Here is a 24,781-nt window from a genome sequence, read left to right as displayed (position 1 = left end):
AAACACACATGAATTCAAAACTCGTGTCAATATCAAGACAAGGCCTACGTCGAGGGCTTTCTCCGTCTTTCTCCTCGGGCTTAAATGTCAAAAACAGACTGAACCCTCTTATCACTAGCAGAAATAGTCTCCTTGGATTCATTGCCATCCTGCCACACAAGCAAGATTCTAATAAGTGCTGGATTGTTCGCAAACAGAGAGGGAGAGAGAGAGGGGGGGAGAGCAAGCGAGAGCCGGGTAGAAAGATAGAAATCCTGTTGTATCTCCAGGCTGGGGCTATTTGCATGGCAATGAAGGCCGTGAGTGTTCAGCACTGTTCAGATGTGCACCCAGACAATAGTGCCAGTGTTTGTTCTTTCAAGGGAAGTTTGAGAAAGAGAGAAAAAGGGAAGAAAAGAAGAAGAAGAAAGGGGGAGGTCGTCAGTGGAAGGGATTACGCATTGTGAGAACCATGTCCATTTGCTGCTACTATTATTGGGTCTGAAAAGCAGTATCTGCAGTACCAGGGCCCTTAGTTAACCAGACTGTGTGTTTTCTTCCACACCATGATGATCTCTGTTGGTAGCAGCTGTTGAAGAGTGGCTTAAAGAGAGAACAATCACGCATGAAGGTGGGTGTAGCTAATGTTTCTTTCAGAATGTGAAATTAATAAAGAGTACAGACATAGATCTACTAGAGATGATTCAATTCTAAGTCGGTATGGTTTATTTAATTTAACATGTAGGTATTACATGTAACTGACTATTGATGCTGGATTATGTGAAACTGGGACCAGACCAACTTTTTTTGAAGAAATGCTTTCATCATTGTTCATGTGCCGTTATTAAGTATATCCCATCAAGTATATCATATGCTCTATAAAGCCTTAAACATTATACATCTTGAAATAAAAGCATGAATACAGTTTTATAAAAATGAATCAATTGAATGGGCTTTCTGTAAAGGGATGGTCATTCCAAGGATCATTTAACTATTTGATTTTGTATTGTGAGACCACTTAAGGTATAAAAAAACATATATAAAAAAAATATTGGATGAAACATTGAATTTGGAATCAATGCTATTAGCCAATAGAAACGCATTGAATAAGATATTCACTACAACAGATAGTCCCCCAAACAATCTAAAGCAAGTTTGTTCGGAAGTTTCTGTCCTATATCTAAGAGATATAAGAAAGATCAGATAACTATTATTATTCATTTTTTTACATGTATTTATCCCCTTATTTTAGGCACTAAACTATCTCCATATATACTTCAATATATTATTTGAACTGGTACCGGGACCTTCAGTCTTGTGAGTCTTGTGGGCGTCCTAGAGCGAAACGGAGAACACCATCGTGGTTGTGAGAATCTCAGCGTTCACTCGGGTGGTCAGAATAGAGTTGTCATGATAGTTTGTAGGCCAAACCATTCGGATGCTACAGGCGTTTTCGCGAGAAGACCACATTTTGGTCTCATGGTCTGACAAACACCGCTCTAGCTCTGCCACAGATGTGGAAGGGTGATATCGGCAGATGCTGTGGATTGAGACGCAGCCCATGCAAAAAAAAAATATCTCTAGTTTAAACAGACAAAGGTTGATGGGGATTTTTTACATTATGTTAATTCGATTTCCACAGGGGCATGACCATTGAAGACCAAGGGTTAAACACCCAGATGTCATATCTATAGAATGACCTCACTGTTGCTCAATGCATCTCAAACTGTTAGTCCCTTTTGTCTCTACTGGTTAACACATATCATTACAGTTGCCTGTATAAGACAGATGATCAATCAGTATAATGTATGTTAATGAAGAATTGCAATGTAAACTGGTGATATTGTGGTCTTAATTAAGAACTCCTCGGGAACATGTTGAACTCTATAGTGTACATTGTCATTCTTCATTAAGATGCGTTATTCTAATTGCTTATGAAACCAACGAGACAAAACAATTTACACATAGAAATATCAAAGTGTGAATGTACAAAGAATGTCTTCAAAAAAGATAACAATGAACTTTTTTTCACTCTAAAATTACCACGTTAGTGATACATTGTAGACACTAATGACTAACATAACAACACGCAAATACAGTAAGACTTCTACTAAGTAGTACATGGTAGCGTGACATTCTGCCATTGTTTTTGTTCAGCTTGGAGTATTCATGTTCCTGATTTAGGAGAGGTAGATGACATTGCTTTCTGAAGCAGAACAGTAAACAACATGTCCCAACATGGGCTCCCCAATGACCAATTAAAATGCATTTTAGTTTTGGTGAAGTGATCCAACGATGGTTTGGTTCTTCACAGGGAGATCAACCATTCTATCTGTCTGCTGGAAATAAAAGGGGGATCATTCAGCAGGCTGGCTATCTATAGGCATACAACTTTTCTGAAATTGACTAGTTACACAATTGTTGTACTGTTACTTTGTTCCACTGATTGCATGCCAAGGATGAAAGTACAGCATGCTCTGCACACGGACAACACATTTACTCTGTGATGGACATACCCTTACTGGAGTGTTACATTGTTATTACATGTCTTATTACACTGACGTTACTCTGTTATAACTTCTTTGTCTACTTAGACTACCTTGTGTTACACATACGGGCCTTATGGCACATTGCACACATGTTTAATGCAGCCAGTTCTGAGAAATGGCAGGTAGGTAGTTTAACAGAATGTGAAGCGTGATGTGGAGAATGTAAATATCTCAATGAGATCACATATAGGAAAATAATGTGACTAGTGGAGATGTGTACATGTTCCTGCTTGCTGCAGAAAAAAAGGTCTGCCAGCCGGAAAGTTCTACACGCAGTGATCCTATACGTCAAAAATACATTCAAATTGTGCAGCGAATGGAAAACAGACCACTTTCTGGGGTTGCTCAGATCAACACCCCAGCGCAATTTGCATTTTTGACAGATTCTAGAATAAGTCATCCACCACCATCCACACCATTTTTCAATGTGCCATCCATGCATTCATTGTACTACTTTATTAAATGTTTAATTACTTTTTTTTGTATCCTTTATTTAACTAGGCAAGTCAGTTAAGAACAAATTCTTATTTTCAATGACAGCCAAGTGGGTTAACTGCCTTTTCAGGGGCAGAACAACAGATTTGTCAGCTCGGGGAATTGAACCTTCCAGTTACTGGTCCAACGCTCTAACCACTAGGCTACCCTGCCGCTCCTGGTTGATGAGCCAGATGCCATTTCAGTTGAATTACAATGGGAAAAAAGCTATTGCAAAAAAGAATTGCTAATGGACATGCATAGAAATATTAGCATACAATATGGATTGGTAGGAAACCTGGCGTATTCATATCAGTCTGTTGTCATGGCATTAGGTATTTCTAAACAAACGACACAGCACTTATGAGTTAGGACAGACTTCAGTGAAAGACCTGCCTATAGCACCATATTTTTATGAGCCTTTGTATGAAAGCATGGGTGCTGTTTTTCTGTCTAGTCTATGCACCATCTTCTATTGCATCTTGCTAGCCAGCTATCTCTAGATCTGTTGGGCAGTGTGTCAGCCAGTCACGGTGGTGTGTGACTTATCTGGCACTGATATTTATTGGCGTACCTAGTTGGGAGATGTTAAACCACTGGGAGTTGCCTCAGTAACGTCGGAGGCTGTTTTCTAGTTCTGGCCATCAGCGTTCAGTTAGCCTGCTTGGCAGCCCTATGAAGGCCCATCATTACTTTACGATTCACTGGCCACTAATTGGAATTTCCTTCCGCGAGGCTCGCGCTGATATGAATATGCCCAGTTAAAGACGCACTTACACACAAACATATACACTTTCACTCACATTGTGCGACCAAATTGAATTTCAAAAAGAAATTGGGCAATGGTAATAGATTTTTACCATCACATTGTAATGTATGGAGCTTGACAGTAAATACTTTCACAAGATTAAATAGGACCATTAGGCAGTCAGACTACTTCCATGGCTACTACAGCGACCACTACTTATTTCAAAATGCAGACAGAATGATTGTGTTATTTAATATTGTTGCACACAGCATTATCTCTGGTGACGTTGACTAGCCTATATTTCTGAATGTACAGAAACATACAAAATGTTAAACTACTAGAAGCATTTCGCTGATGGTGATGACATTTTGATGAAACTACTATTTCATATCTTGAATTCAAGGTCCAATGCAGACTTTTAAAAAAAAAATCTCAATATCAAATCATTTCTGGGTAACAATTAAGTGTCCTACGGTGATTCTTAAAATGGTTTAAAATGAACAAAAATAGCTTCTTAGCACAGAGCAATTTCTCAAGCTAGAATTTTGCTAGGACTGTTTGGGAGTGGTCTGAGTGGGCAGGGGAAAACAGAAAACGAGCTGTTATTGGCAGAGGTTTAGAACACATTTTTCTTCTTCTTCTTTACTGGTGTATTAATTCATCAGGCAGGTCACCCATCATAAAAGTCAGTATTCGACGTCTATCCATGTCTAAGGACATGGAAACGCGAAAACCAGCCACCAGGGGCAACAGTGAGCTCTTTTACCAATAGGCTTTGGTTTTGCTATTGTGTTGTGGATGGGGATGGCAGATGCTGGTACGCATCTGGTTCCAAAGGTTGCATGTTTGAATCCAATGATAGTAAGTTGTTTTAGATATTTTAGTTGTAAGCCTATACCAAACCTTAACCCTTACCTTAACCCTTTGGAGTTAATACCTAACCTTAAGAATTTTGAGTTAATGCCTAAACTTAAACCGATACAGAGTAACCAAACACTTCAGACACAGTAACCAAACACTTCAGACATTTGGAACAACTTCGAAATTTGACGTTTGAGAAAAATGTATGAACGTCTAATTCTGAGACCAGATTATGAGAGCTTTTTTGTAATGAAATTACTGCCTGTTAATTTCTCCAGGCAGGCCAAAACTCCATCCCAACAAAACAGGCTGAAATGTCATGCAGGATTTTCAGCTCTTACACTAAAATGGCATTATCATCATTTTCACAATTTCACAGTATTATTCCAACCCCCAAGATGTGGATATATATATATATAACACATGAAAATCACATGTTTGACTGCACTGAGCCTTTAAGCCATTCTCACCACAAAATAATTTGAAGAGTTTCTCTGAACAGGAGACACAAAAGGAATCGTGGGGCAATGTTTGCATCAGGAGAGAATAGTCAGACAGCAACTATTTGACTCAGTTACACACCTGATCTCTATGAGACAAGATTTATATTGGGAACAGCATGAAGACAATCTGAGGGAAACGGTAGATTAGCAAGACACTAAAATAGAAACAAGCCATTATAATGACAGAGACACCAGCTGTTGGTGGAGTATCACTATTGGTTACTATACCAATGCAAAGGGCTTCATATTGGTTTCTCTGTCAATGGCAGAAGCGACCAGCAGATATATTGCATGGTTGCCATGATGGCACTGTCAAAAAGTTTATTAAAAAAAACAACTTGATTTATCAGCTCAAACAGAAAACCACTAAAATGCTCTAGAATTGTCAGTTCAGTTTTTGTGTACAAAACGTTTTACATTTTATTAATATAAGATAAGTAAAACATGGACTACAGTTCATGTCTCTTTGTTTCCATTGTTAATATTGACCAGGCCTGTAGCCGGGTCTCTACATTCCCTAAACTCCCCCTTCCGGAACTACTATTAGACATGTAGTCATCCTGCGATGTCCTAGACTTGACCGAAGCTCCACATTTCAAATCAAATCAAATTTTATTTATTTTCAGAGGACATTTTATGCTCTTTCCAGGCACACGTGTCTCTATTGTCCATGTCTGACCAATTATTGATTAGTCAGCTGCAGAGAGCTGTATCATGCTGAAGGAATGATGTTTGGGTCCTACTGCTCGCCCATGGCATACAATACATGGCCTTGTTTCCTCATAAAACAGAGGAGGCTTTTTATCCTCACAAGTGTTCAAGTCAAAATCCCAGCATTAGACCATCCTTCCAAGAAGCAGAAACACACAAACTTTTCTTGGATATCTCTGTTGAAGCTGCGCTTGTCAATAATAGCTGTTTAAAATGTATTTTCATGCCTCTAAATGCAGTGTTTGACAAGGGGTTGATAGAGGCCAGGGCTGGTATTTAGATTTGTGTCAAAGCCTGGTAAAAAATACTCTTTCATCTTGTCAGCTAGATAAACAACAATCAAATATGAAAGATGACTTGCTTCTCTTCTTATTAAAAATTGATCTAGGTTGTGTATTGTTCAGATGAGGATTCCATCTCTCAATGTGGTCAAATTGCTTTGACCAGAATTAATTCTCCCATCATCTCCATTTTGATAAATCATTACAAAATCTTGTGAATATGTTGGAATATTCATCTTATGAAACAAGTTCAACAAGTCATCCATTCCAACCACCCTTGTCCCTTCCACAACAGAATGACTGTCTACAGCAACAGGCCAACAGCAGGGTGGCCAGCCACCTCTCTGAGGTCCTCGCCATATCACTGTGTCTCTCTGATGCTCAGAGGAACCTTTTTAATGAACCAGTGACATCTGTACCTCTGTGCGCTAACCACGGGGAGAGGCTCAGAAAATGGATCAGCGGACTATCACAATGCGGTGTCCTTGTCTGCTGGACTTAGTTATTATCCTGTCCTTGACATCATGCTGCATGTTGAGTGAGGCGAGAGCTCCACACAGTCTGGAGCCCGACCACCAGCTTGGCCAGGGGTCTCCCACCACAGCTCTACACCAGAGACTCAGACGAGGCTGGATCTGGAAACAGATTTTTGTCCCAGAGGAGGACCCCACTCCAAGCGTGATTGGCCAGGTACCAGTTCTCCCCTAAATGAAAATGTCCTACATTATAGCAGTCAATGGCTTTTGACTCAATTCTCAGTAGATTTGTTTTCTTTTCTCCTTTCCCTCAGCTAAAATCAGACTACGACAGAGGGGATTTCTCTATCAAGTATATACTGTCGGGGGAAGGTGCAGGGGAGATGTTTGAGATTAATGAATATTCAGGAGAGATCCGTACATTGCAGAAGCTGGACCGCGAAGAGAAGGCCTTCTACCTCCTGCAGGCTCATGCCCTTGCTCGGAAGTCCAACGAACCCGTGGAGCCCCAGTCAGAGTTCATCATCAAGGTCCAAGACATCAACGACAACATCCCCCAGTTCCAGAACGAGCCCTATGTCTCCAGCATCCCTGAGATGTGTCCCATGGGTATGTTTGACACATCAGTATGCGGAAACTACAGGTCCATATTAGGACAGCCTCAGTCCCAGCAGAAGTTTGAAATAACTCCTCCTGAGACTGTCCTAGTATGGGCAGTGACACAGTCAATTACATTTAAATTACGCATACGGTTGATGAAAAATCTTAGTTGAGGGATCTTGTGAATTTTACCGAGCACATAAAGTTACGATTAAGTCCCTCAAGTCAAATGGCAGAGGGGATTTTATGCAGGTTTTAAATGTTACCTGCACCTGTACCTTGAAGAGCATTTGAAATTAAAACAAGTACATTTCCCGTATGAATGTATTTTGCTTAGCACCTGGAGTTGTGATTTGTGAGTCCCTCACATGGTCCAGGGGATTTCATACAGGTTTGAAATGTACCTTGAAGAGCATTTGAAATAAATTAATTGTTTCATCTCATTTGAAATGATAAAATAATATAAAGGCTATATGTCTGTCGTCAGTCGCCCTTTCAGGAAGTTGAAAGTATTGGTTTGTGTATCGTACCTCTGAATCCCTCATATGATTTATTCTTATGTAAATAATGTTATCATTACTAGTGCCATTTCATAGCGCAAGCATAACCATTTCAATTTATATGTAATCTGCCTTTTCAGAGTAATATCTTTCTTGTAATAAATCATAATGCATTGGACTTGGATAGAGAGAGAGAGAGAGAAAGAGTAGAAGAGAGAGAGAGAATGAGAGGGAAAAAGAAAAGGTGGAGACACAAACAGAGGTGGTCATAGTGAATGAGAGATACAGAAAGTAATACCCCGGCTAATAGAGAGAGAGAGCAAGAGAGAAAGAGAGAGTGGTCGCTAGAAGAAACAGATATAGACATGCAGACTGAAAGAGAGGGACAGAGAAAGATAGTGACAGAGTGGTGGAGGGAGAGAAACGAGGAGAGAGAACGATAGGGAGCGAGAGACAAAGAGAAAGAGAGATGTCACGGTGGAGGGTGGAGAGGTTGTCACGCACACCTGCCCAGCCTCAGTGTCTAGTGAAAGGCCACGGTGAGCGTTGGGCACCCAGCCTTATCCCATCCCTCCTTTGCCCACCGCCTCCCTCTGCACCCCTGAGCCAGACAGACCCTGTGGGAACGTGGCATAATCACTTTATTTCCCAGTTGGCTGCTGGAGGGTGGCTGGGAGGCTGTAGCCTGAGCCAAACCTGCCTGTGTGATCCTCTCCCACTCCACAGGGACTATCGTGGCCCAGGTGACAGCTACAGATGCTGACGATCCCCTGTTCGGAAACAATGCCAAGCTCATCTACTCCATCCTACAGGGGGAGCCCTACTTCTCTGTGGAGCCCAAGACAGGTATAGTTGAGAGATAGATAAACTACAAGGCAAAAAGTATGTGGACACCCCTTCAAATTAGTGGATTGGGCTATTTAAACCACATAGCTGACAGGTGTATAATATTGAGCACACAGCCATGCATTCTCCATAGACAAACATTGGCAGTAGAATGGCATGTACTGAAGAGCTCAGTGACATTCAACATGACACATTCATAGGATGCCACCTTACCAACAAGTCCGTTCGTCAAATGAATGCCCTGCTAGAGATTCCCTGGTCAAATGTAAGTGCTGTTATTGTGAAGTGGAAACGTCTAGGAGCAAAACAGCTCAGCCGCAAAGTGGTAGTCCACACAAGCTTACAGAACATGACCAACCTTGTGCTAAAGTGCATAGCGCGTAAAAATCATCTGTCCTCGGTTGCAACACTCATTACCGAGTTCCAAACTCCCTCTGGAAGCAATGTCAGCAAAATATCTGTTTGTCGGGAGCTTAAAAAAATGGGTTTCCATGACCGATCAGTTGCACACAAGCCTTAATCACCAATGCCAAGCGTCGGCTGGAGGGGTGTAAAGCGTGCCGCCATTGGACTCTGGAGTAGTGGAAATGCGTTCTCTGGAGTGATGAATCACGCTTCACCATCGGGCAGTCCGACGATGAATTGGGTTTGACAGATGCCAGGAGAGTGCTACCTGCCCGAATGCAGAGTACCAACTGTAAAGTTTGGTGGATGAGGAATAATTGTCTGGGGCTGTTTCTCATGGTTCAGGCTCCTTAGGTCCAGTAAAGGGAAAACTTAATGCTACAGCATACAATGACATTCTAGATGATTCTGTGCTTCCAACTTTGTGGCAAAAGTTTGGGGTAGGCCATTTACAGTTTAAGCATGACAATGACCAACCTTTATACAAAGCGAAGGTCCATACAGAAATGTTTGTCGAGATTGGTGTGGAAGAACTTGACTGGTCTGCACAGAGCCCGGACCTCAACCCCATCGAACACCTTTTGGGATGAATTGGATCGCCAACTGCGAGCCAGGCCTAATCGCCCAACATCAGTGCCTGACCTCTTTAATGCTCTTTTGGCTGAATGGAAGCAAGTCCCCGCAGCAATTTTCCAACATATAGTGGAAAGCCTTCCCAGAAAAGTGGAGGTTGTTATAGCAGCAAGGGGGGGGGGGCAGCAACTCCATATTAATGCCCATGATTTTAGAATGAGATGTTGCATGTGTCCACATACATTTGGCCATGTATTTTTTATAGGTTTTATTTAACCTTTATTTAGCTAGACTACTAATGTAGTGTATACTATAGAGACATTCACATGGGTCCATGAATACAAAATATGTCATGTTCAACATCTTTAAAGAGCAAGTACTTGATTTACATAAGAAAGATTTGTGTGTATTCACCCCTCTCTCTCTGGGTGGTATCTCTCTCTTCACCCGCCTCCCCCCTCTCTGTCTCCACCTTCCTACCCCTCTCTCTCTCTCCTCTCCCTCCCCCACCCTCAGGCATCATCATGACCTCGATGGCCAACATGGACAGGGAGGCTAGGGACCAGTATCTGGTGGTGGTGCAGGTGAAGGATATGCTGGGACTGAGCGGTGGTTACTCTGCTTCCACCACTGTCACCATCAGCCTCACGGACGTCAATGACAACGGACCCACCTTCCAGCACAGTGAGTCACATCAGTCACTTCCACAGAGTCAATGTGCCACTTCCAATCCTCTCGCACATGCTGATTCACATCACAAAAGAGGAAAGGAGTATGAGTATTTTCAGCCTCTTTAGTTTGCATGACACAGTTGTATTCTGCTCTTACTTCTTGTTGTAAACTGCAGTTTAAACACACAAGCAGATGTATATTCTGAGCGAACGTGTGTGCCCGCGAGTGCGTGTGTGTGTGTGTGTGTGTGGCGCGGCTGCGCTCGTGTGTGTGTGTCTGTTTGTGAGCCCGCTGGATGAATTTAATCATTCACACATGAAAGGACATTTGTCATGACCTTTGGAAACAAACCTGGCTTCCTCTGAGATAAACCTCTCTAAATGAATGCCAAGGGAAGAAATCAATTTCTCTCAAATGGGAAAACAGGGACAGCACTTTTAACAAAGTACGACGTTCTTTTTTTTCTAAATCTACTTATGCTATTTGAGATGCAGTATGCTTCAAATAGTTTCTTACAAGTTTATGACATAAACTCAGCAAAAAAAGAAACGTCCTCTCACTGTCAACTGTGTTTATTTTCAGCAAACTTATTAACCTCTCTGGGGTAGGGGCCAGTATTTTGACATCCGGATGAAAAGCGTGCTCAAAGTAAACGGCCCGTTACTGAGGCCCAGAAGCTAGGATATGCAAATAGATTTGGATAGAAAACACTCCCAACGTTTCTAAAACTGTTAAAATAATGTCTGTGCGTATAACAGAACTGATATGGCAGGCGAAACCCCGAGGACAAACCGTCCCCCCCAAAACAATTTCAGCTTACCACTTTTTTCAATTGTTATTACTTTAATTATAAGGCCAATTCCTCCCAGATTGCAGTTCCTAGGGCTTCCACTAGTTTCAGGATGTTTTTTGGAAAAATGACCCAGAAATGTTAGTTTTTCTAGGTGGCTCCCTTTTTGGCTGTAGTGTTTCCAAGCGCGTGGAAGAAAGCGCGTTCTTTGGTATTTTTCTCCGGTAAAGACACTAACGATTCTCTGTCTTAAATTTTATCGTTTATTTGCAAATTACGATACCTAAGGTTTGATTATAAATGTTGTTTGACTTGTTTGGAAAAGTGTATTAGTAACGTTTGGGATTCATTTTGTATGCATTTTGATGGAGGGAAAATGGGTGGATTATTGACTGAAGCGCGCCAACTAAACTGAGATTTTATGAATATAAAGAAGGACATTATCGAACAAAAGGACCATTTGTGATGTAACTGGGACATTTTGGAGTGCCAACAGAAGAAGATCATCAAAGGTAAGGCATATTTTTATATCGCTATTTCTGACTTTTGTGTCGCACCTACCTGGTTGAAAGATGATTTTCATGTGTTTGTATGCAGGGCGCTGTCCTCAGATAATCACATGGTTTGCTTTCGCCGTAAAACCTTTTTGAAATCTGACACGGCGGCTGGATTAACAAGAAGTTAAACTTTATTTTGATGTACAACACATATTTTCAAGAATGTTAAATATTTGAATTTAGTATTTTTGAATTTCGCGCTCTGCAATTTCACTGGATGTTGGCCGCTGGCGTCCCACCTACCCTAGATTAACATGTGTAAATATTTGTATGAACATAACAAGACTCAATAACTGAGACATAAACTGAACAAGTTCCACAGACATGTGACTAACGGACATGGAATAATGTGTTCCTGAACAAAGGGTGGGTCAAAATCAAAGTAATAGTCAGTGTCTGATTTGGCCTTCAGCTGCATTAAGTACTGCAGTGCATCTCCTCCTCATAGACTGCACCAGATTTGCCAGTTCTTGCTGTGAGATGTTACCCCACTCCTCCACCAAGGCACCTGCAAGTTCCTGGACATTTCTGGGGGGAATGGCCCTAGCCCTCACCCTCTGATTCAAAAGGTCCCAGGCGTGCTCTATGGGATTGAGATCCGGGCTCCTCGCTGGCCATTTTTATTTGTATTTTTTTTAACCTTTATTTAACTCAGTTAAGAATAAATTCTTATTTTCAACGACGGCCTAGGAACAGTGCCTGTTCAGGGGCAGAATGACAGATTTGTACCTTGTCAGCTCGGGGATTTGAACTTGCAACCTTCCGGTTACTAGTCCAACGCTCTAACCACTAGGCTACCCTGCCACCATGGCAGAACAATCACATTCCTGTCTTGCAGGAAATCCTGCACAGAACGAGCAGTATGGCTGGTGGCATTGTCAAGCTGGAGGGTCATGTCAGGATGAGCCTGCAGAAATGGTCCCACATGAGGGAGGAGGATGTCTTCCCTGTAACATACAGCATTAAGATTGCCTGCAATGACAACAAGTTCAGTTCGATGATGCTGTGACACACCGCCCCAGACCATGACGGACCCTTCACCTCCAAATCGATCCCGCTTCAGAGTACAGGCCTCGCTGTAAGGCTCATTCCTTTGATGATAAAAGCGAATCTGACCATCACCCCTGGTGAGACAAAACCGTGACTCGTCAGAGAAGAGCACTTTTTGCCAGTCCTGTCTGGTCCAGCGACGGTGGGTTTGTGCCCATAGGCGACGTTGGTGCCGGGGATGTCTGGTGAGGACCTGCCTTACAACAGGCCTACAATCCTTCAGTCCAGACTCTCTCAGCCTATTGTGGACAGCCTGAGCACTAATGAAAGTATTGTGCGTTCCTGGTGTAACTCAGGCAGTTGTTTTTGCCATCTTGGTGTTGGTGTTTTTCAGAGTCAGTAGAAAGGCCTCTCTCGTGTCCTACATTTTCATAACTGTGACCTTAATTGCCTACCGTCTGTAAGCTGTTAGTGTCTTAACGACCTTCCATAGGTGCATGTTCATTAATTTCTTATGGTTCATTGAACAAGCATGGGAAACAGTGTTTACATCTGTTTCAATGAAGATCTGTGAAGTTATTTGGATTTTTACGAATTATCTTTGAAAGCCAGGGTCCTGAAAAAGGGACGTTTCTTTTTTTGCTGAGTTTATATCTCACAGACTGACCAATACGTGTAAGGTGGTTTGGAACCTTTGAAAGTCATTATCAGAGAGTAGTCGTTTGTTGTTTTTGTTTTGGGTAGTCTGTTGAGCGTCCACAACTTGTGACAGTCATCCAAATAGACTCACTTAAAGACACAATCACATTTTCTTATCATTAGAGTTGGGCCAGGATTATGTAGACCCATCACCTGTCATGACTTATCTATGCCTCACCACAATCGGTTCCTACAGACCGCTAATGATTTCTGTTTATAATTTTCCACGCTACTACAGACACCCTTCACTGGCTATTCACAACTTAATCGCCACACTTCTTCAGCCGCACAGGAAACGCCTAGGAACGTTGTATACAATATGCAAAAGGACAGTCCTTATTACTTTCTTGCAGGCATTTGAAAATGTGAAAAGTTATATGTTTTCACAAATGTTCCTTATCCAACACACTGTATCTGTCTGTAGCAGCAGAATCAATTGAACAGATGTATCCATTCATCGATTTCCTTGCACTCTCCTTGGGCTCTTGTTTCTCTAGACCTTTACACCTTTGCTGTTCTGGAGTCTGCTGCGGTGGGCACAACCGTGGGCAGGATCATGGCAGACGATGGTGATGTGGGCATCAACGCCAGGATGAACTACAGTCTAGAGGACCTGGAGGAGAGCGCCACCTTCAAAATCCAAACGGATCCAGTCACACAGGAAGGAGTGGTCCTCCTGGCCAAGGTGAAGATAGTTAAAACACTGTACTTTACTGTACTTTAGCCACCAATGCAAAGTGTTACATCCTTGTGATGCTGGCCTAATATGGACACCGTACTTACATCTTTTGACTTCTTTATGCTATTTGTTTTTCATATTGTCTATGGTTATAGAAACGTATTTTTAGGTTAGTTATGTCTTTGAATGGCCTTTTCCTCTATTGTGCAAGTCATTTACAGTAGACTTTGTGTTCTTCTCGATACGCTGTTTATTCCATTCAAGACACAGGGGAATTGAATGGGGCTGAAATCGGCTTGTTATTAAAATCATTGGCTCATCATTGACTGTCAATCTAAATACTGCATCAGTTAAGTGCAAGACCACAGCTGGTGGCTCAATGACTTTGAATGATGCATTTTCCTCGTCCAATCTGATAGAATTGGGGGAAATGGGACTTCAAAGAAGACAGGGTGCTGGTTTTCAGGGTTTGTGAAATGGTTATGTCTTTATAATACTTTGGCCAATTAATCTAAAGTGGCATACTGTATCACACTGCTGGAAAATCGATCAACAAAAGAGGTATTTTTAGTTGTTCCATACCAAAAAGTGCCTTCCAGTAAGAGCTTAGCTACAAAGAGCTGTTATTGATTTTTTTTACTTTTTTAGCCTCTGGACTATGAGAGCAAGCGACGGTTCGTAATGTCTGCGAAGGCTGTCAACGATCACATAGACACCCGCTTTCTGAGCTACAACGAGTTTCAGGACAGGACGACCCTAAAGATCGTCGTCGAGGACGTGGATGAGCCCCCTATCTTCATGGCACCCGATTATGAGTGGAAGGTTCTGGAAAATATGGTGGCGGGGACCGTGGTTGGTACCGTTAGCGCCAGAGACACTGATGCAATCAACAACCCAATCAGGTAAAGTGACCTCCATGACTGTCAAATAGGAGATAACCTGGACAGATGTCCCGCCTCCTAACCCCAGCCATAGGTTGCACTTAGCACTGCTAAGTTAGAAGTCTAAGCTGTTCACATGTAGACAGATGCCTAAATGGAGTAAAACAATGATTATAATTCTAGTAGTATCACTGGCTAGGTTTTAATCCAATTTGCGACATATTTTCATGCAAATATAATCAAATCAGCATAAAAAAGTAGCACATTTGCATTTTCCACTCTATCAAGGACTGTCAGACAAACTATTGCAATTAATGGCAGACAACTGTTCACAGATAAACTTGACAGGTTAGGTTATATGATTTGATCACAGGATGTTGGTGGCACCTTAATTGGGGAGGACAGGGTCGTGGTAATGGCTGGAGCGGAATTAGTGGAATGGTATCAAATACATGGTTTCCATGTGTTGGATGCCATTCCATTTGCTCTGTTCCAGCCATTATTATGAGCAGTCCTCCCCTCAGCAGCATCCACTGGATGAGATGGATAAGAGCAAGATCTTTCTTATTTGTTAATTGGTAGCTAAGCACCAATCATCATACAAATTAATAAGACCCTCAATATTTATAGCAAAGGAACATCACCAACCTGTGAAGTTCATTATAACTTATTTCATCTGTAGCCTAATAAACAGTAGATGCTTTTTTAAGTCGTAGTCTGAGGACCACATAACATAGTATCGCATGACTGCAAATGAACCTTGATATGACGGTTATTATATCAACAATTGCGCAAGAAATCGTTTCCTACGCAATTTGTCGCATAATTCACTTTACAGACACCAAAATATCACAACATGACAAACTAAAAAATTGTCGACATTTCTGAAATTATACTGACACCTTCCTGTTTCCTTTACAACTGTGATCATTTTTTTTATACGGTACGACTGTGGATGGAAATGTGCTTACTGACTGCATTTTATTTGTTTTTACCCTTGATTTTAGTGGATAGCCCGTACATGGTCATATTTACCTCATATTACTTTAGCAGGAAATGAGGCCTGTTGAATAAATCATGGCTATTCTTCATACCTCACAGGCTTTTCTATCTATTGCTGTGGTATTATCACAAAGTGACTCGCAGAGGACGCTAGAAATGTAATAAAGCGCCGTATGAGGTGGCATATGGAATTCAGATTTAGAGTCATTTGCAAGTGGGGCACGTTGCTGCGGAGACAGTGCTGTTGCCTGTAGCCCAGCAGTGTTAAAGAGTGGCAGGTGCTGCATATCACTCACAGTATGCTGTAGCTTCTATTGGAGGCCTTCACAGGAAGGCAAGTTGGAAAAAAAAACACTATCTGATTTTACTCAGATGTTTTGGAATGGTATTTTATTCAGATATACAGCATTCTGAGAAACATTCACCTGACAATGTCATTCTCGACAATTCTTCATACTGTTTTGTTGTATTGCTGTTCTGTCATACCGGGCTTTGTTCGAGCCCGTTGAATTTGTGTAGGTGGAAACAGAAAAATGAACAGTTTCCTCAAAGGATCTCTCGGTGGAATCGCTGTGCTTTGTCTGCTCAGCTATGAGAAACCAGCGCTTTGCATTGCTTGCTAACTGTGTGTCCTGGTGATTTCTCTTGCAGATATTCCATTGACAAAAGCAGTGATATCACAAAAGCTTTCAAAATAGACCCAAACAATGGGACTGTAACTGTTGCGAAACCTTTGGACCGTGAGGAAGCAGCCTGGCACAATCTAACCATAAATGCCAAGGAAACAAGTAAGGAGAATTTCTCTCGTTCATACAAAATACAATAAGGTATTGATAATACAGAGAAAAGCACATCAATCCACTATGATGGCAAACATGCACTATGACTGGCAATAGCTTACAGGTACACTGAACCATCTTCAACTAGCCTCAAAGGATGTACAATATTCAACTCTCCAGGAAATGCTCTAAACTGTTTTTATAGCTTTCATTTTGTCCAATATCCCTTCTGCTTTGGGATTGAGTGATGATTTGAGCCACCGTTGTAATTCAAGGAGATGTGACTATTACAGTAAAATTTATCACGTTAAACTGCCTTTGTGACAGAGCTTTTCCAAAGCATTTATGATACATGTGTCCAACGGACTCCAACAAATGTCTATCTTGACAACTGCAGAGCAGAACCATCTATCCTCATCTGTGGTGGTGTTCATCAAAGTGCTGGACATAAACGACAATGCGCCAATGCTTGCCAGAGAGTACCAGCCATATATCTGTGAGGGCACACAGTCAGGAGAGGTAGGATGGACCCCTCACTAGTTTAACTGAGAATAATGCAACATTTGCCTTCTGTACAGGTTATAGGCTGTATCCCGGAGAGGACAATGCTGAGGCTATCTCAGTTAGTTTGTCAGTTACCTTGTATTGACTGTCGTAGATAAATGTTGGGATATTCCCTAGGTAGGACTATCAATGCTATTTTGTATTTTCCGATGCTCATTGAGAGTCACTGTCAGTCAGAACCATGGTCTGACAGCTATGTCTGTGTGTCTTGTAAGCTCATCCAGCTGATCAACGCTGTGGATCTGGACGACCCTGTGGAGGGACACCACTTCTACTTCTCCATGGTCCCTGACAAGAACATCAACCCTAATTTCACAATCAGGGACAACCAAGGTCAAGTACAGATAGATCCTATAACTGTTATTCAAACTATTTATGAACACAATCCGGCATCACTTAAGCATCTGTGTAGCTATGCACTGAAAGAAAAGATAGACAAGCTTATATTTTTACGGTGTCCATATTAGGACATCATCACATGTCTAAAGCAACTTTCATAGACCTGTGATGCTGTCCTAAAATGGACACCATACATATCTATGGGACCCTTAATTTTTAATTGTTTTGCCAAAATGACATACCCAAATCTAACTGCCTGTAGCTCAGGACCAGGAGCAAGGATATGCATTTTCTTGGTGCCATTTGTAATGAAACACTTTGAAGTTTGTGTAAATGTTAAATTAATGTAGGAGAATATAACACATTAGATCTGGTAAAAGATAATAGAAAGAAAAAAACATGAGTTCTTTTGTATTTTTTTGGTACCATTTCTCTTTGAAATGCAAGAGAAAGGCCATATTGTATTATTCCAGCCCAGGTGTTATTTAGATTTTGGCCAATAGATGGCAGCGGCATATGGGCAAAGTTTTAGACTGATCCAATGAATCATTGCATTTCTGTTCAAGACTGTCCAAATGTGCCTAATTGGTTTATTAACACATTTCCAAGTTCATAACTGTGCACTCTCCTCAAACAATAGCATGGTATTCTTTCACTGTAACAGCTACTGTAAATTAGACATTGCAGTTAGATTAACAAGAATTTAAGCTTTCTGCCAATATCAGATATGTCTATGTCCTGGGAAATTATCTTGTTACTTACAACCTCATGCTAATCACATTAGCCTACGTCAGCACAACAGTCCCGTGGGGGACCCACCGATCCTGTAGAGGTTTTAAGCTTTAAGATCAGGTTCGCTCCTCAAATAAAACCTTCCCATCCATCACAGACAACAGTGCTAGCATCCTGGCACGGCGGAGCTCATTCACCCGTAGGGACCGTGCCCACTACCTGCTGCCCATGGTGGTGGCGGACAGTGGCTCCCCAGCCCTCTCCAGTACCAGTACCCTGACCATCAGCGTGTGCAGCTGTCAGCCCGCCGGACACTGCCCCACAGGCGGGGTGGAGGCCCTGGCCATCTCTATTGGGGTCAGCCTACAGACCCTGCTTGGCTTCCTGGTCTGCCTGGCAACACTCACAGGTCAGTGACACTGTACTCTTGGAATGGGCATATCTGGTATTTTCTCTTTTATGCGTTATTGCATTAAAATGCTTTGGATCTGATATGAGGTTCTTTGAATGTGTTTATATGGAAACATATCCTGATTCAAATAAACTGTTTCAGATCTACAAGTTACACGTGACTCTTTTTCAACAGACTGGTTGTGTTAGTGTGATCTAGTGCAATTCCACTTCAAATCGACTGGGCAAGTATGTAGTGTGTGGCTATATAGTTGGATATCTCTGAAACTTATCCCACTCTCATTAATAACAGTCATAATTTACTCAAACTCACTGGTGTGCCCTTAACACAAATGTAAAACTTCTAAATGCTTAGCAAAGCAAAAATAATGGTGTCCCTTTTCAGCTAGTAATGTGCTTATTTGTGGCAATGCATCAATACCAATGCTTCATGGGACATTGATGGGTTTGCAATAGTGTAGAGCTTTATAATGACCTCTGTTGCTTTGGGTAATCCTTATGCCCATCACATTAAATATTGATAGCTATGCTTACTGGGCTAACATCCCCTCACATGAGTGCAATACCCCATGAAAACAATACAAAAAGCACTCCAATACTAGCCTCAATAAGCACTCCGCTACTAGCTCTCCAGTACTTGCTTGCGAGACATCCGGATGGTTGTACTAGGTTACTCCACTACCGCTATCGCTAGTTCCCTTAGGCTTAAAAGCACACTAAAGAATGTATTTATTTGGATACTGTATGAGGCTAAATATGAATGATGACTTCAGATCAAATATTATTTTACAGTATTGGCAGAAATGATGGCACAGATGTAGGATCTTAATGTGAACCAGTTTGCTACAGCAGGAAATAATCCTGCAGCAACAGGATATTTTAATTATTATGTGGATTATAACAAAAGGTAGACTCAGCGAAATGAAGATGCCACGAGCAGCACCACAGTTATTGAGATGAGCGACATGCAATACTTCGCTCTCACACAGAGTTCGCTTTATGCTGTTTAAAGCATGGTAGCCAGGCCACTAAAACAGCTGAGAAGTTGAGCATCGCACTTCAATGCTCGTAGTTGTTGCGGAAATTAACCCACTATGCTGTCAACCCTCTGCGTCTACGTCATATTACTACCTTTAATGGAGATTGTTGCAGGGGTTGATGCATTTTTCATTAGGGAAATCAAGTCTGACATTTTCAAGTGGAAACTGCAAACTTTAGAAGCATTTTTAAAACTAAAATACTCTACAACTTTGCATTTCCTGGAAGATCTCAGCAACAAAATAATTAAGATCCTACATCTGTATCTAATTTTCTCAATTGTTTCCTCTCAATGTTTCCCCTAAAGAATTTCACATTAACCCCAAATAATAGAAAAAATCAATGCCCGCCCTATTACTTGTCATTAAAGAGTGCACATACTTAATCCAGACCTGTTTGGATTTTGCCAGCATGTGTGTTTAAAGCACACAATCATCTCCTGTTGGTTTGTGTCTCCAGTGCTGGGCATTGTAATGCTGATGCTGAGGAGACACCGGAGGAAACAGCTGGAGGGGCTGGGGAGAGCGGAGAAGGAGAAGGAGCTGGAGCTGCCTAAGGGGGTCTCAGAGAAGGTGCTGCACTACGGAGAAATAGGAGGCGGAGGAGGGGGTGACCTGGGGGGATTCTGTCAGCCTGCTGTCCCCCTTCGTCCCCACCCCCGCAGGAGGGACAGGAAGCTCCGCAGAGAGGAGGTGGCAGCCAGTATCAGAATGTCGATGTCTCTCCGCCACTCCCTCCTCATCGGCCCCGAGGACGATGTCTTTAAACAGTTCATCATGGACAGGCTAAATGAAGCAGATCAGGACCCCTACGTGCCGCCATTTGACTGCCTGAAGACCTACGCCTTCGAGGGCACAGGGTCGCCCACGGGGTCCATTAGCTCCCTAGAGTCATGGGACTTTGTGGATGCTGACCAATGTCCCCGGGACCCCGGATCACGCCTTGTCAGACTGACTCTCTGGCATGGGGGAGCGGAAGAGGAGACAACCTTCTGAACGGCTAACATTGGTTTTACATTTTTTTATTTAATTAATTTAACGTAATAACATATATAATAGTACAGCACATCCCTGAACTCAATTTTGACATCCTGATGGAAGAGACAAATAAGTTCCTGTTTTCTTCCCCCGTATGGTTGAAAACAGTGGAGCTAGCTGTAATAAATATTATCAGTGTTATGACAGTTATATGTTTTTGTTGAACAGGCAGTTTCTTGATATTTTTTTAACAGTATTTAAATCAACATAACTTTCTATACGTGACCTCATTCTGCATTAGTTCTAAAGATGGGTAACACATTCTAGTATTTGAACCTTCATGACAGTGTCATAAGCGCATCATAAGTTTCTTGACACATGCCAGAACTTTCTTGGCAGATGAATTAGATAGGACCTGTAGCTACACAGCCAATTCTCCAGTGTGAGAAAAACCAAATGAACACTGAGAGTGTTACATCAACACTTAAAGTGGTCAGTCTGTGGAACAGTGTTAAAATAACACACTGCTTAGTGTAAATCCTTATTCCAATATTTCCCAGGGTGCCTTGTCTTTCGAGTAAATTGTATAGTTACCACCCATGACTGTATTTGTTAGTGACAGAGACATGGTTGTTGTATTCATCCATTTTTGGTCCTATAGGCATCCAAGTGACATCCTATGCAAATATGTTATAAAAAGTTATCTTGAACACAATAGCATACATATATCATAAGGCCTTATTTTGAGAGTTTCACCCTAATACAAGTGCCTGAAAGTCCTACACATCGCTTTAAACCAAAACCACGGCCATCATTATCATATTGTTTGTTTCAATATCTGTTTGTGGATGTACATTGATTGATTGATTAATTAATTAATCTTATGCTACTCAAATATGAAACCACAAACATTTTCTAAACTAATCCAATATGTTACTTGGGCTTATTGCACCCCTAGGGAGTGTCATGGCTTAGTTTTTCCCAACCAGTTATTCTTAATCCATTTTGAGGGTGACAAGAAAATGCAACAGTTGGATATCCCCACACTGGCTGGATTCCAATAGGAATTACACACACTTTGCAAGCCAACATAATGTGACTTGCATACCTAATGTGGCCTGTAAACCATGAGTTCCAGGCCATTGCATTACACACTCATAAAAGGTTGTCACTGTAGTTCAAGAGTGTCAAACTCATTCCATGGAGAGCCTAGTGTCTGCAGGTTTTTCTTTTTTCCTCTCAATAAAGCCCTACACAACCAAGTGTGGGGAGTTCCTTACTAATTAGTGACCTTAATTCATCAAGTACAAGGGAGGAGCGAAAACCCACAGACATCGAGTTTGTACCCTGTAAGGCAGAACTCAGTATCGGTAGCCCCTGTATATAGCCTTGTTATTGTTAGTTTATTGTGTTCCTTTTTTAAAAACTTTTTTTACTTGAGTTTATTTAGTAAATATTTTATCAACTCTATTTCTTGAACTGTTTAAAAAAAAATAGAATAAAATACATTTACCCCTTTTTCTTCCCATTTCGTGGTATCCAATTGGTAGTTACAGTCTTGTCTTATCACTCCAAGTCCCATACGGACACAAGAGAGGCAAAGGTCAAGAGCCGTGCGTCCTCCAAAACACGACCCAACCAAGCCACACTGCTTTTTGATATAATGCCCACTTAACCTGGAAGCCAGCCACACCAATGTGTCTGAGGAAACACTGTACACATGGCGACTGTTTCAGCGTGCATGCGCCTGGCCCGCCACAGGAGTCACTAGAGCGAAACAGGACAAGGACATCCTTGCCGGCCAAACCCTCCCCTAACCTGGACAACGCTGGGCCAATTGTGCCCCGCCCAATGTGTCTCCCGGTTGCGGCCTGGCTGCAACAGAGCCTGGACTCAAACCAGGATCTCTAGTGGCACAGCTAGCACTGCGATGCAGGGCCTTAGACCACTGCACCACTCGGAAGGCCGCAGTGTTGGTTAAGGGGCTTGTAAGTAAGCATTTCACGGTTAGGTCTACACCTGTTGTATTCGGCGCATGTGACAAATAACATTTGATTAGATTTTCCCAAACTCAGTCCTCGGGACCCCAAGGGGTGCATGTTTTTGTTTTTGGCTTAGCACTACACAGCTGATTTAAAATAATCAACTAACCATCAAGTGATCATTTGAATCGGCTGTGTAGGTCCCGAGGACAGAGTTTGGGAAGCGCTGCTGTAAGGTCATCCTTTGTACCTTTAGTTCTAAGTGTATAATTGCACTCCAGTTCCAGTGGCAGTCGGTGCAGTTTAAGATGAGGACCATTATATTTTTTATGATCATGGCCTTATTTCTATTGCAGCAAATTGGATGATATTCCTTTCACCCAGCTCAATGTAACATTGATAGTTTTAGACAAAGGTTTCCCAAACTCGGTGCTGAGGCCCCTGACCCAAGTACTACACAGCTGATTAAAATAACCAGCTCATCATCAAGCTTTGATTATTTGAATCATCTGTGTAGTGCTAGGGCATAAACCAAAATGTGCACCCAGTGGAGGCACCAGGACTGAGTTAGGGAAACCCTGGTTTAGGCCACTACATGATACTTGACATTTCCTTATACCCATGAGGTTGCTACAACCTAGCCTATGAATTAACGTTTACTAGGTAGATGCACAGGTCGAGAGATATTTGAGTAATCAAGGTGACAGACATTGACGCGTTCAATACTGTGTTGCACACTCTTGCCTGCATCTAGCTGATTTAGGGTGTAATCGTTAGCCATCAGTTGCAAACAATAGTGTCTATTGGACAAATTCTGGTATGTTCATCCCTGTTTCTTTTCGTTTGCTTCCGTTTATGAAAATTTTCCAACAGAATCGGCGGAATGAATACACCCCTGATCACACTCGAGCGTAGTTCCCTTTCATAGCAGCCACATACAAACTGCATGATCCCTTTGGTTGAAGGACTTCAAATTTCCAGCTTCCGTTTTCAGGAAAGGACGCCTGGAAAAAATGGACATTTCTGGAAAGTTGCTAGAATTTTCCAACCCTACCTGCAAGTCACATTATGCTGGCTTGCAAAGTGATGTGTTAAGTCCTATTGAAATCCAGCCAGAGTTAAGCGATCCAACAGTTGGACTTTTTAGCCATTTGCAACCTGCATTCAAAATGACTAACAGTGTTACAAACGTTTTGAGGAGACTATCTAACGCTTTTAAACTGAAACAAACAGTTCAGTAACGGGTGCAAAAAATCTGTCTGATTGGATCAGTTTAGAAAAATGTAGGTTATTTATTTTGTGTAGCATACGATTGATAAATCAATGCAAAATAAACATTTCCTCAAAAATCTAACTGCTGGGAAATACGATAATTATGGCAGTGGTTTTGGATCAAAGTGATGTTCCGACCACTGTATTAGGGTCGAATACACCCTCAAAATAAGGCCTTATTAAATACATATTTTTTTCATGATGACATATTCACGTAGGATCTCACTTGGTGATGTCGATAGGTGTGCAGATGGATGAATGCAATGACCATGTCTATGTCGGTAACAAGTACAGTCATGGGTGGTAACTCTAGGATTTACATGAAAGGTACTCTGGGAAATATTTGAACAAGACTTTACAATAAGCAGTGTTTTAATTTAACACTGTTGTGGTGTCCCTATGGGTCCACAGACTCGACACGCTCAATGTTCATTTTGTTTTCTGTTAATGCTTGAGAATTTTCTGTGTACGTTATAATATACAGGTAAACACTACCTTTCATTACCTTTGTATTGTTCTACGAATTACAAGCTGTGCACTTGTGTTCTGTATTATGAATTTACAACTATAAAACAGCCTTAAACAAATATGGTAGTTTTACTTTGCAAACTTCAATACAGCCTTTAAACGTTTGTTTAAATATCTATTCAGAAATATGAGTATTCACTTCTATTCAGAGGCGTCACCCCTACATTCCTCCCTTGAGAAGGGTGAGATCAAGCTAGTCCCCATCAGAAATGTGAGACATGCACACACGGCATATGTAATAGTTCTCTGTGCTTTTTGGTGAGTCATCCAGCGCCTCATCACTGCCCTGTCATCAACTCAGAGGACAGACAGACAGCAAACTTCACTACACCCTTTAGACAACATGTATACACCGTAAGTGGTAAAGTAAAAGGGGAAAAAAG

The 24,781-nt window shown here is 41.7% G+C and overlaps 1 protein-coding gene across 2 annotated transcripts; it reads left to right on the top strand.

Annotated features, from left to right (window-relative positions):
* The first annotated feature begins 391 nt into the window (after positions 1 to 391).
* Positions 392 to 24,457, top strand: cdh19 (cadherin 19, type 2). 2 transcript variants are annotated; one of them, XM_090199699.1, is made up of 13 exons: positions 400 to 610; positions 6,402 to 6,796; positions 6,897 to 7,191; positions 8,409 to 8,528; positions 10,023 to 10,190; positions 13,712 to 13,899; positions 14,542 to 14,795; positions 16,428 to 16,564; positions 16,953 to 17,074; positions 17,335 to 17,452; positions 18,348 to 18,599; positions 18,777 to 18,829; positions 20,099 to 24,457. In XM_090199699.1, the coding sequence occupies exons 2-12, from the start codon at positions 6,560 to 6,562 to the stop codon at positions 18,788 to 18,790; spliced, it is 1,905 nt and encodes a 634-aa protein (XP_090055825.1). In that variant the 5' UTR covers positions 400 to 610; positions 6,402 to 6,559; the 3' UTR covers positions 18,791 to 18,829; positions 20,099 to 24,457. The 2 variants fall into 2 exon arrangements, with proteins under 2 accessions (XP_021418515.1, XP_090055825.1); XM_021562840.3 differs by lacking the exon at positions 18,777 to 18,829 and having other exon boundaries at positions 392 to 610.
* Positions 24,458 to 24,781: the final 324 nt, after the last annotated feature.

Source organism: Oncorhynchus mykiss, chromosome 15 (assembly GCF_057628025.1).
Source record: "Oncorhynchus mykiss isolate SJ-2025 chromosome 15, ASM5762802v1, whole genome shotgun sequence".
Taxonomy (NCBI): Eukaryota; Metazoa; Chordata; class Actinopteri; order Salmoniformes; family Salmonidae; genus Oncorhynchus; species Oncorhynchus mykiss.
The sequence above is the reverse complement of the archived record's forward strand: the minus strand, read 5'-3'. Positions and strand labels throughout refer to the sequence as shown.

Excerpts from the sequence above, each read along its gene's own strand:
- cdh19 (XM_021562840.3), top strand. The coding sequence starts at position 6,560 with ATGGATCAGCGGACTATCACAATGCGGTGTCCTTGTCTGCTGGACTTA. Across the intron at positions 16,565-16,952 it reads CATAAATGCCAAGGAAACAA|AGCAGAACCATCTATCCTCA; the intron begins GTAAGGAGAATT and ends TGACAACTGCAG. Across the intron at positions 18,600-20,098 it reads CTGCCTGGCAACACTCACAG|TGCTGGGCATTGTAATGCTG; the intron begins GTCAGTGACACT and ends TTGTGTCTCCAG.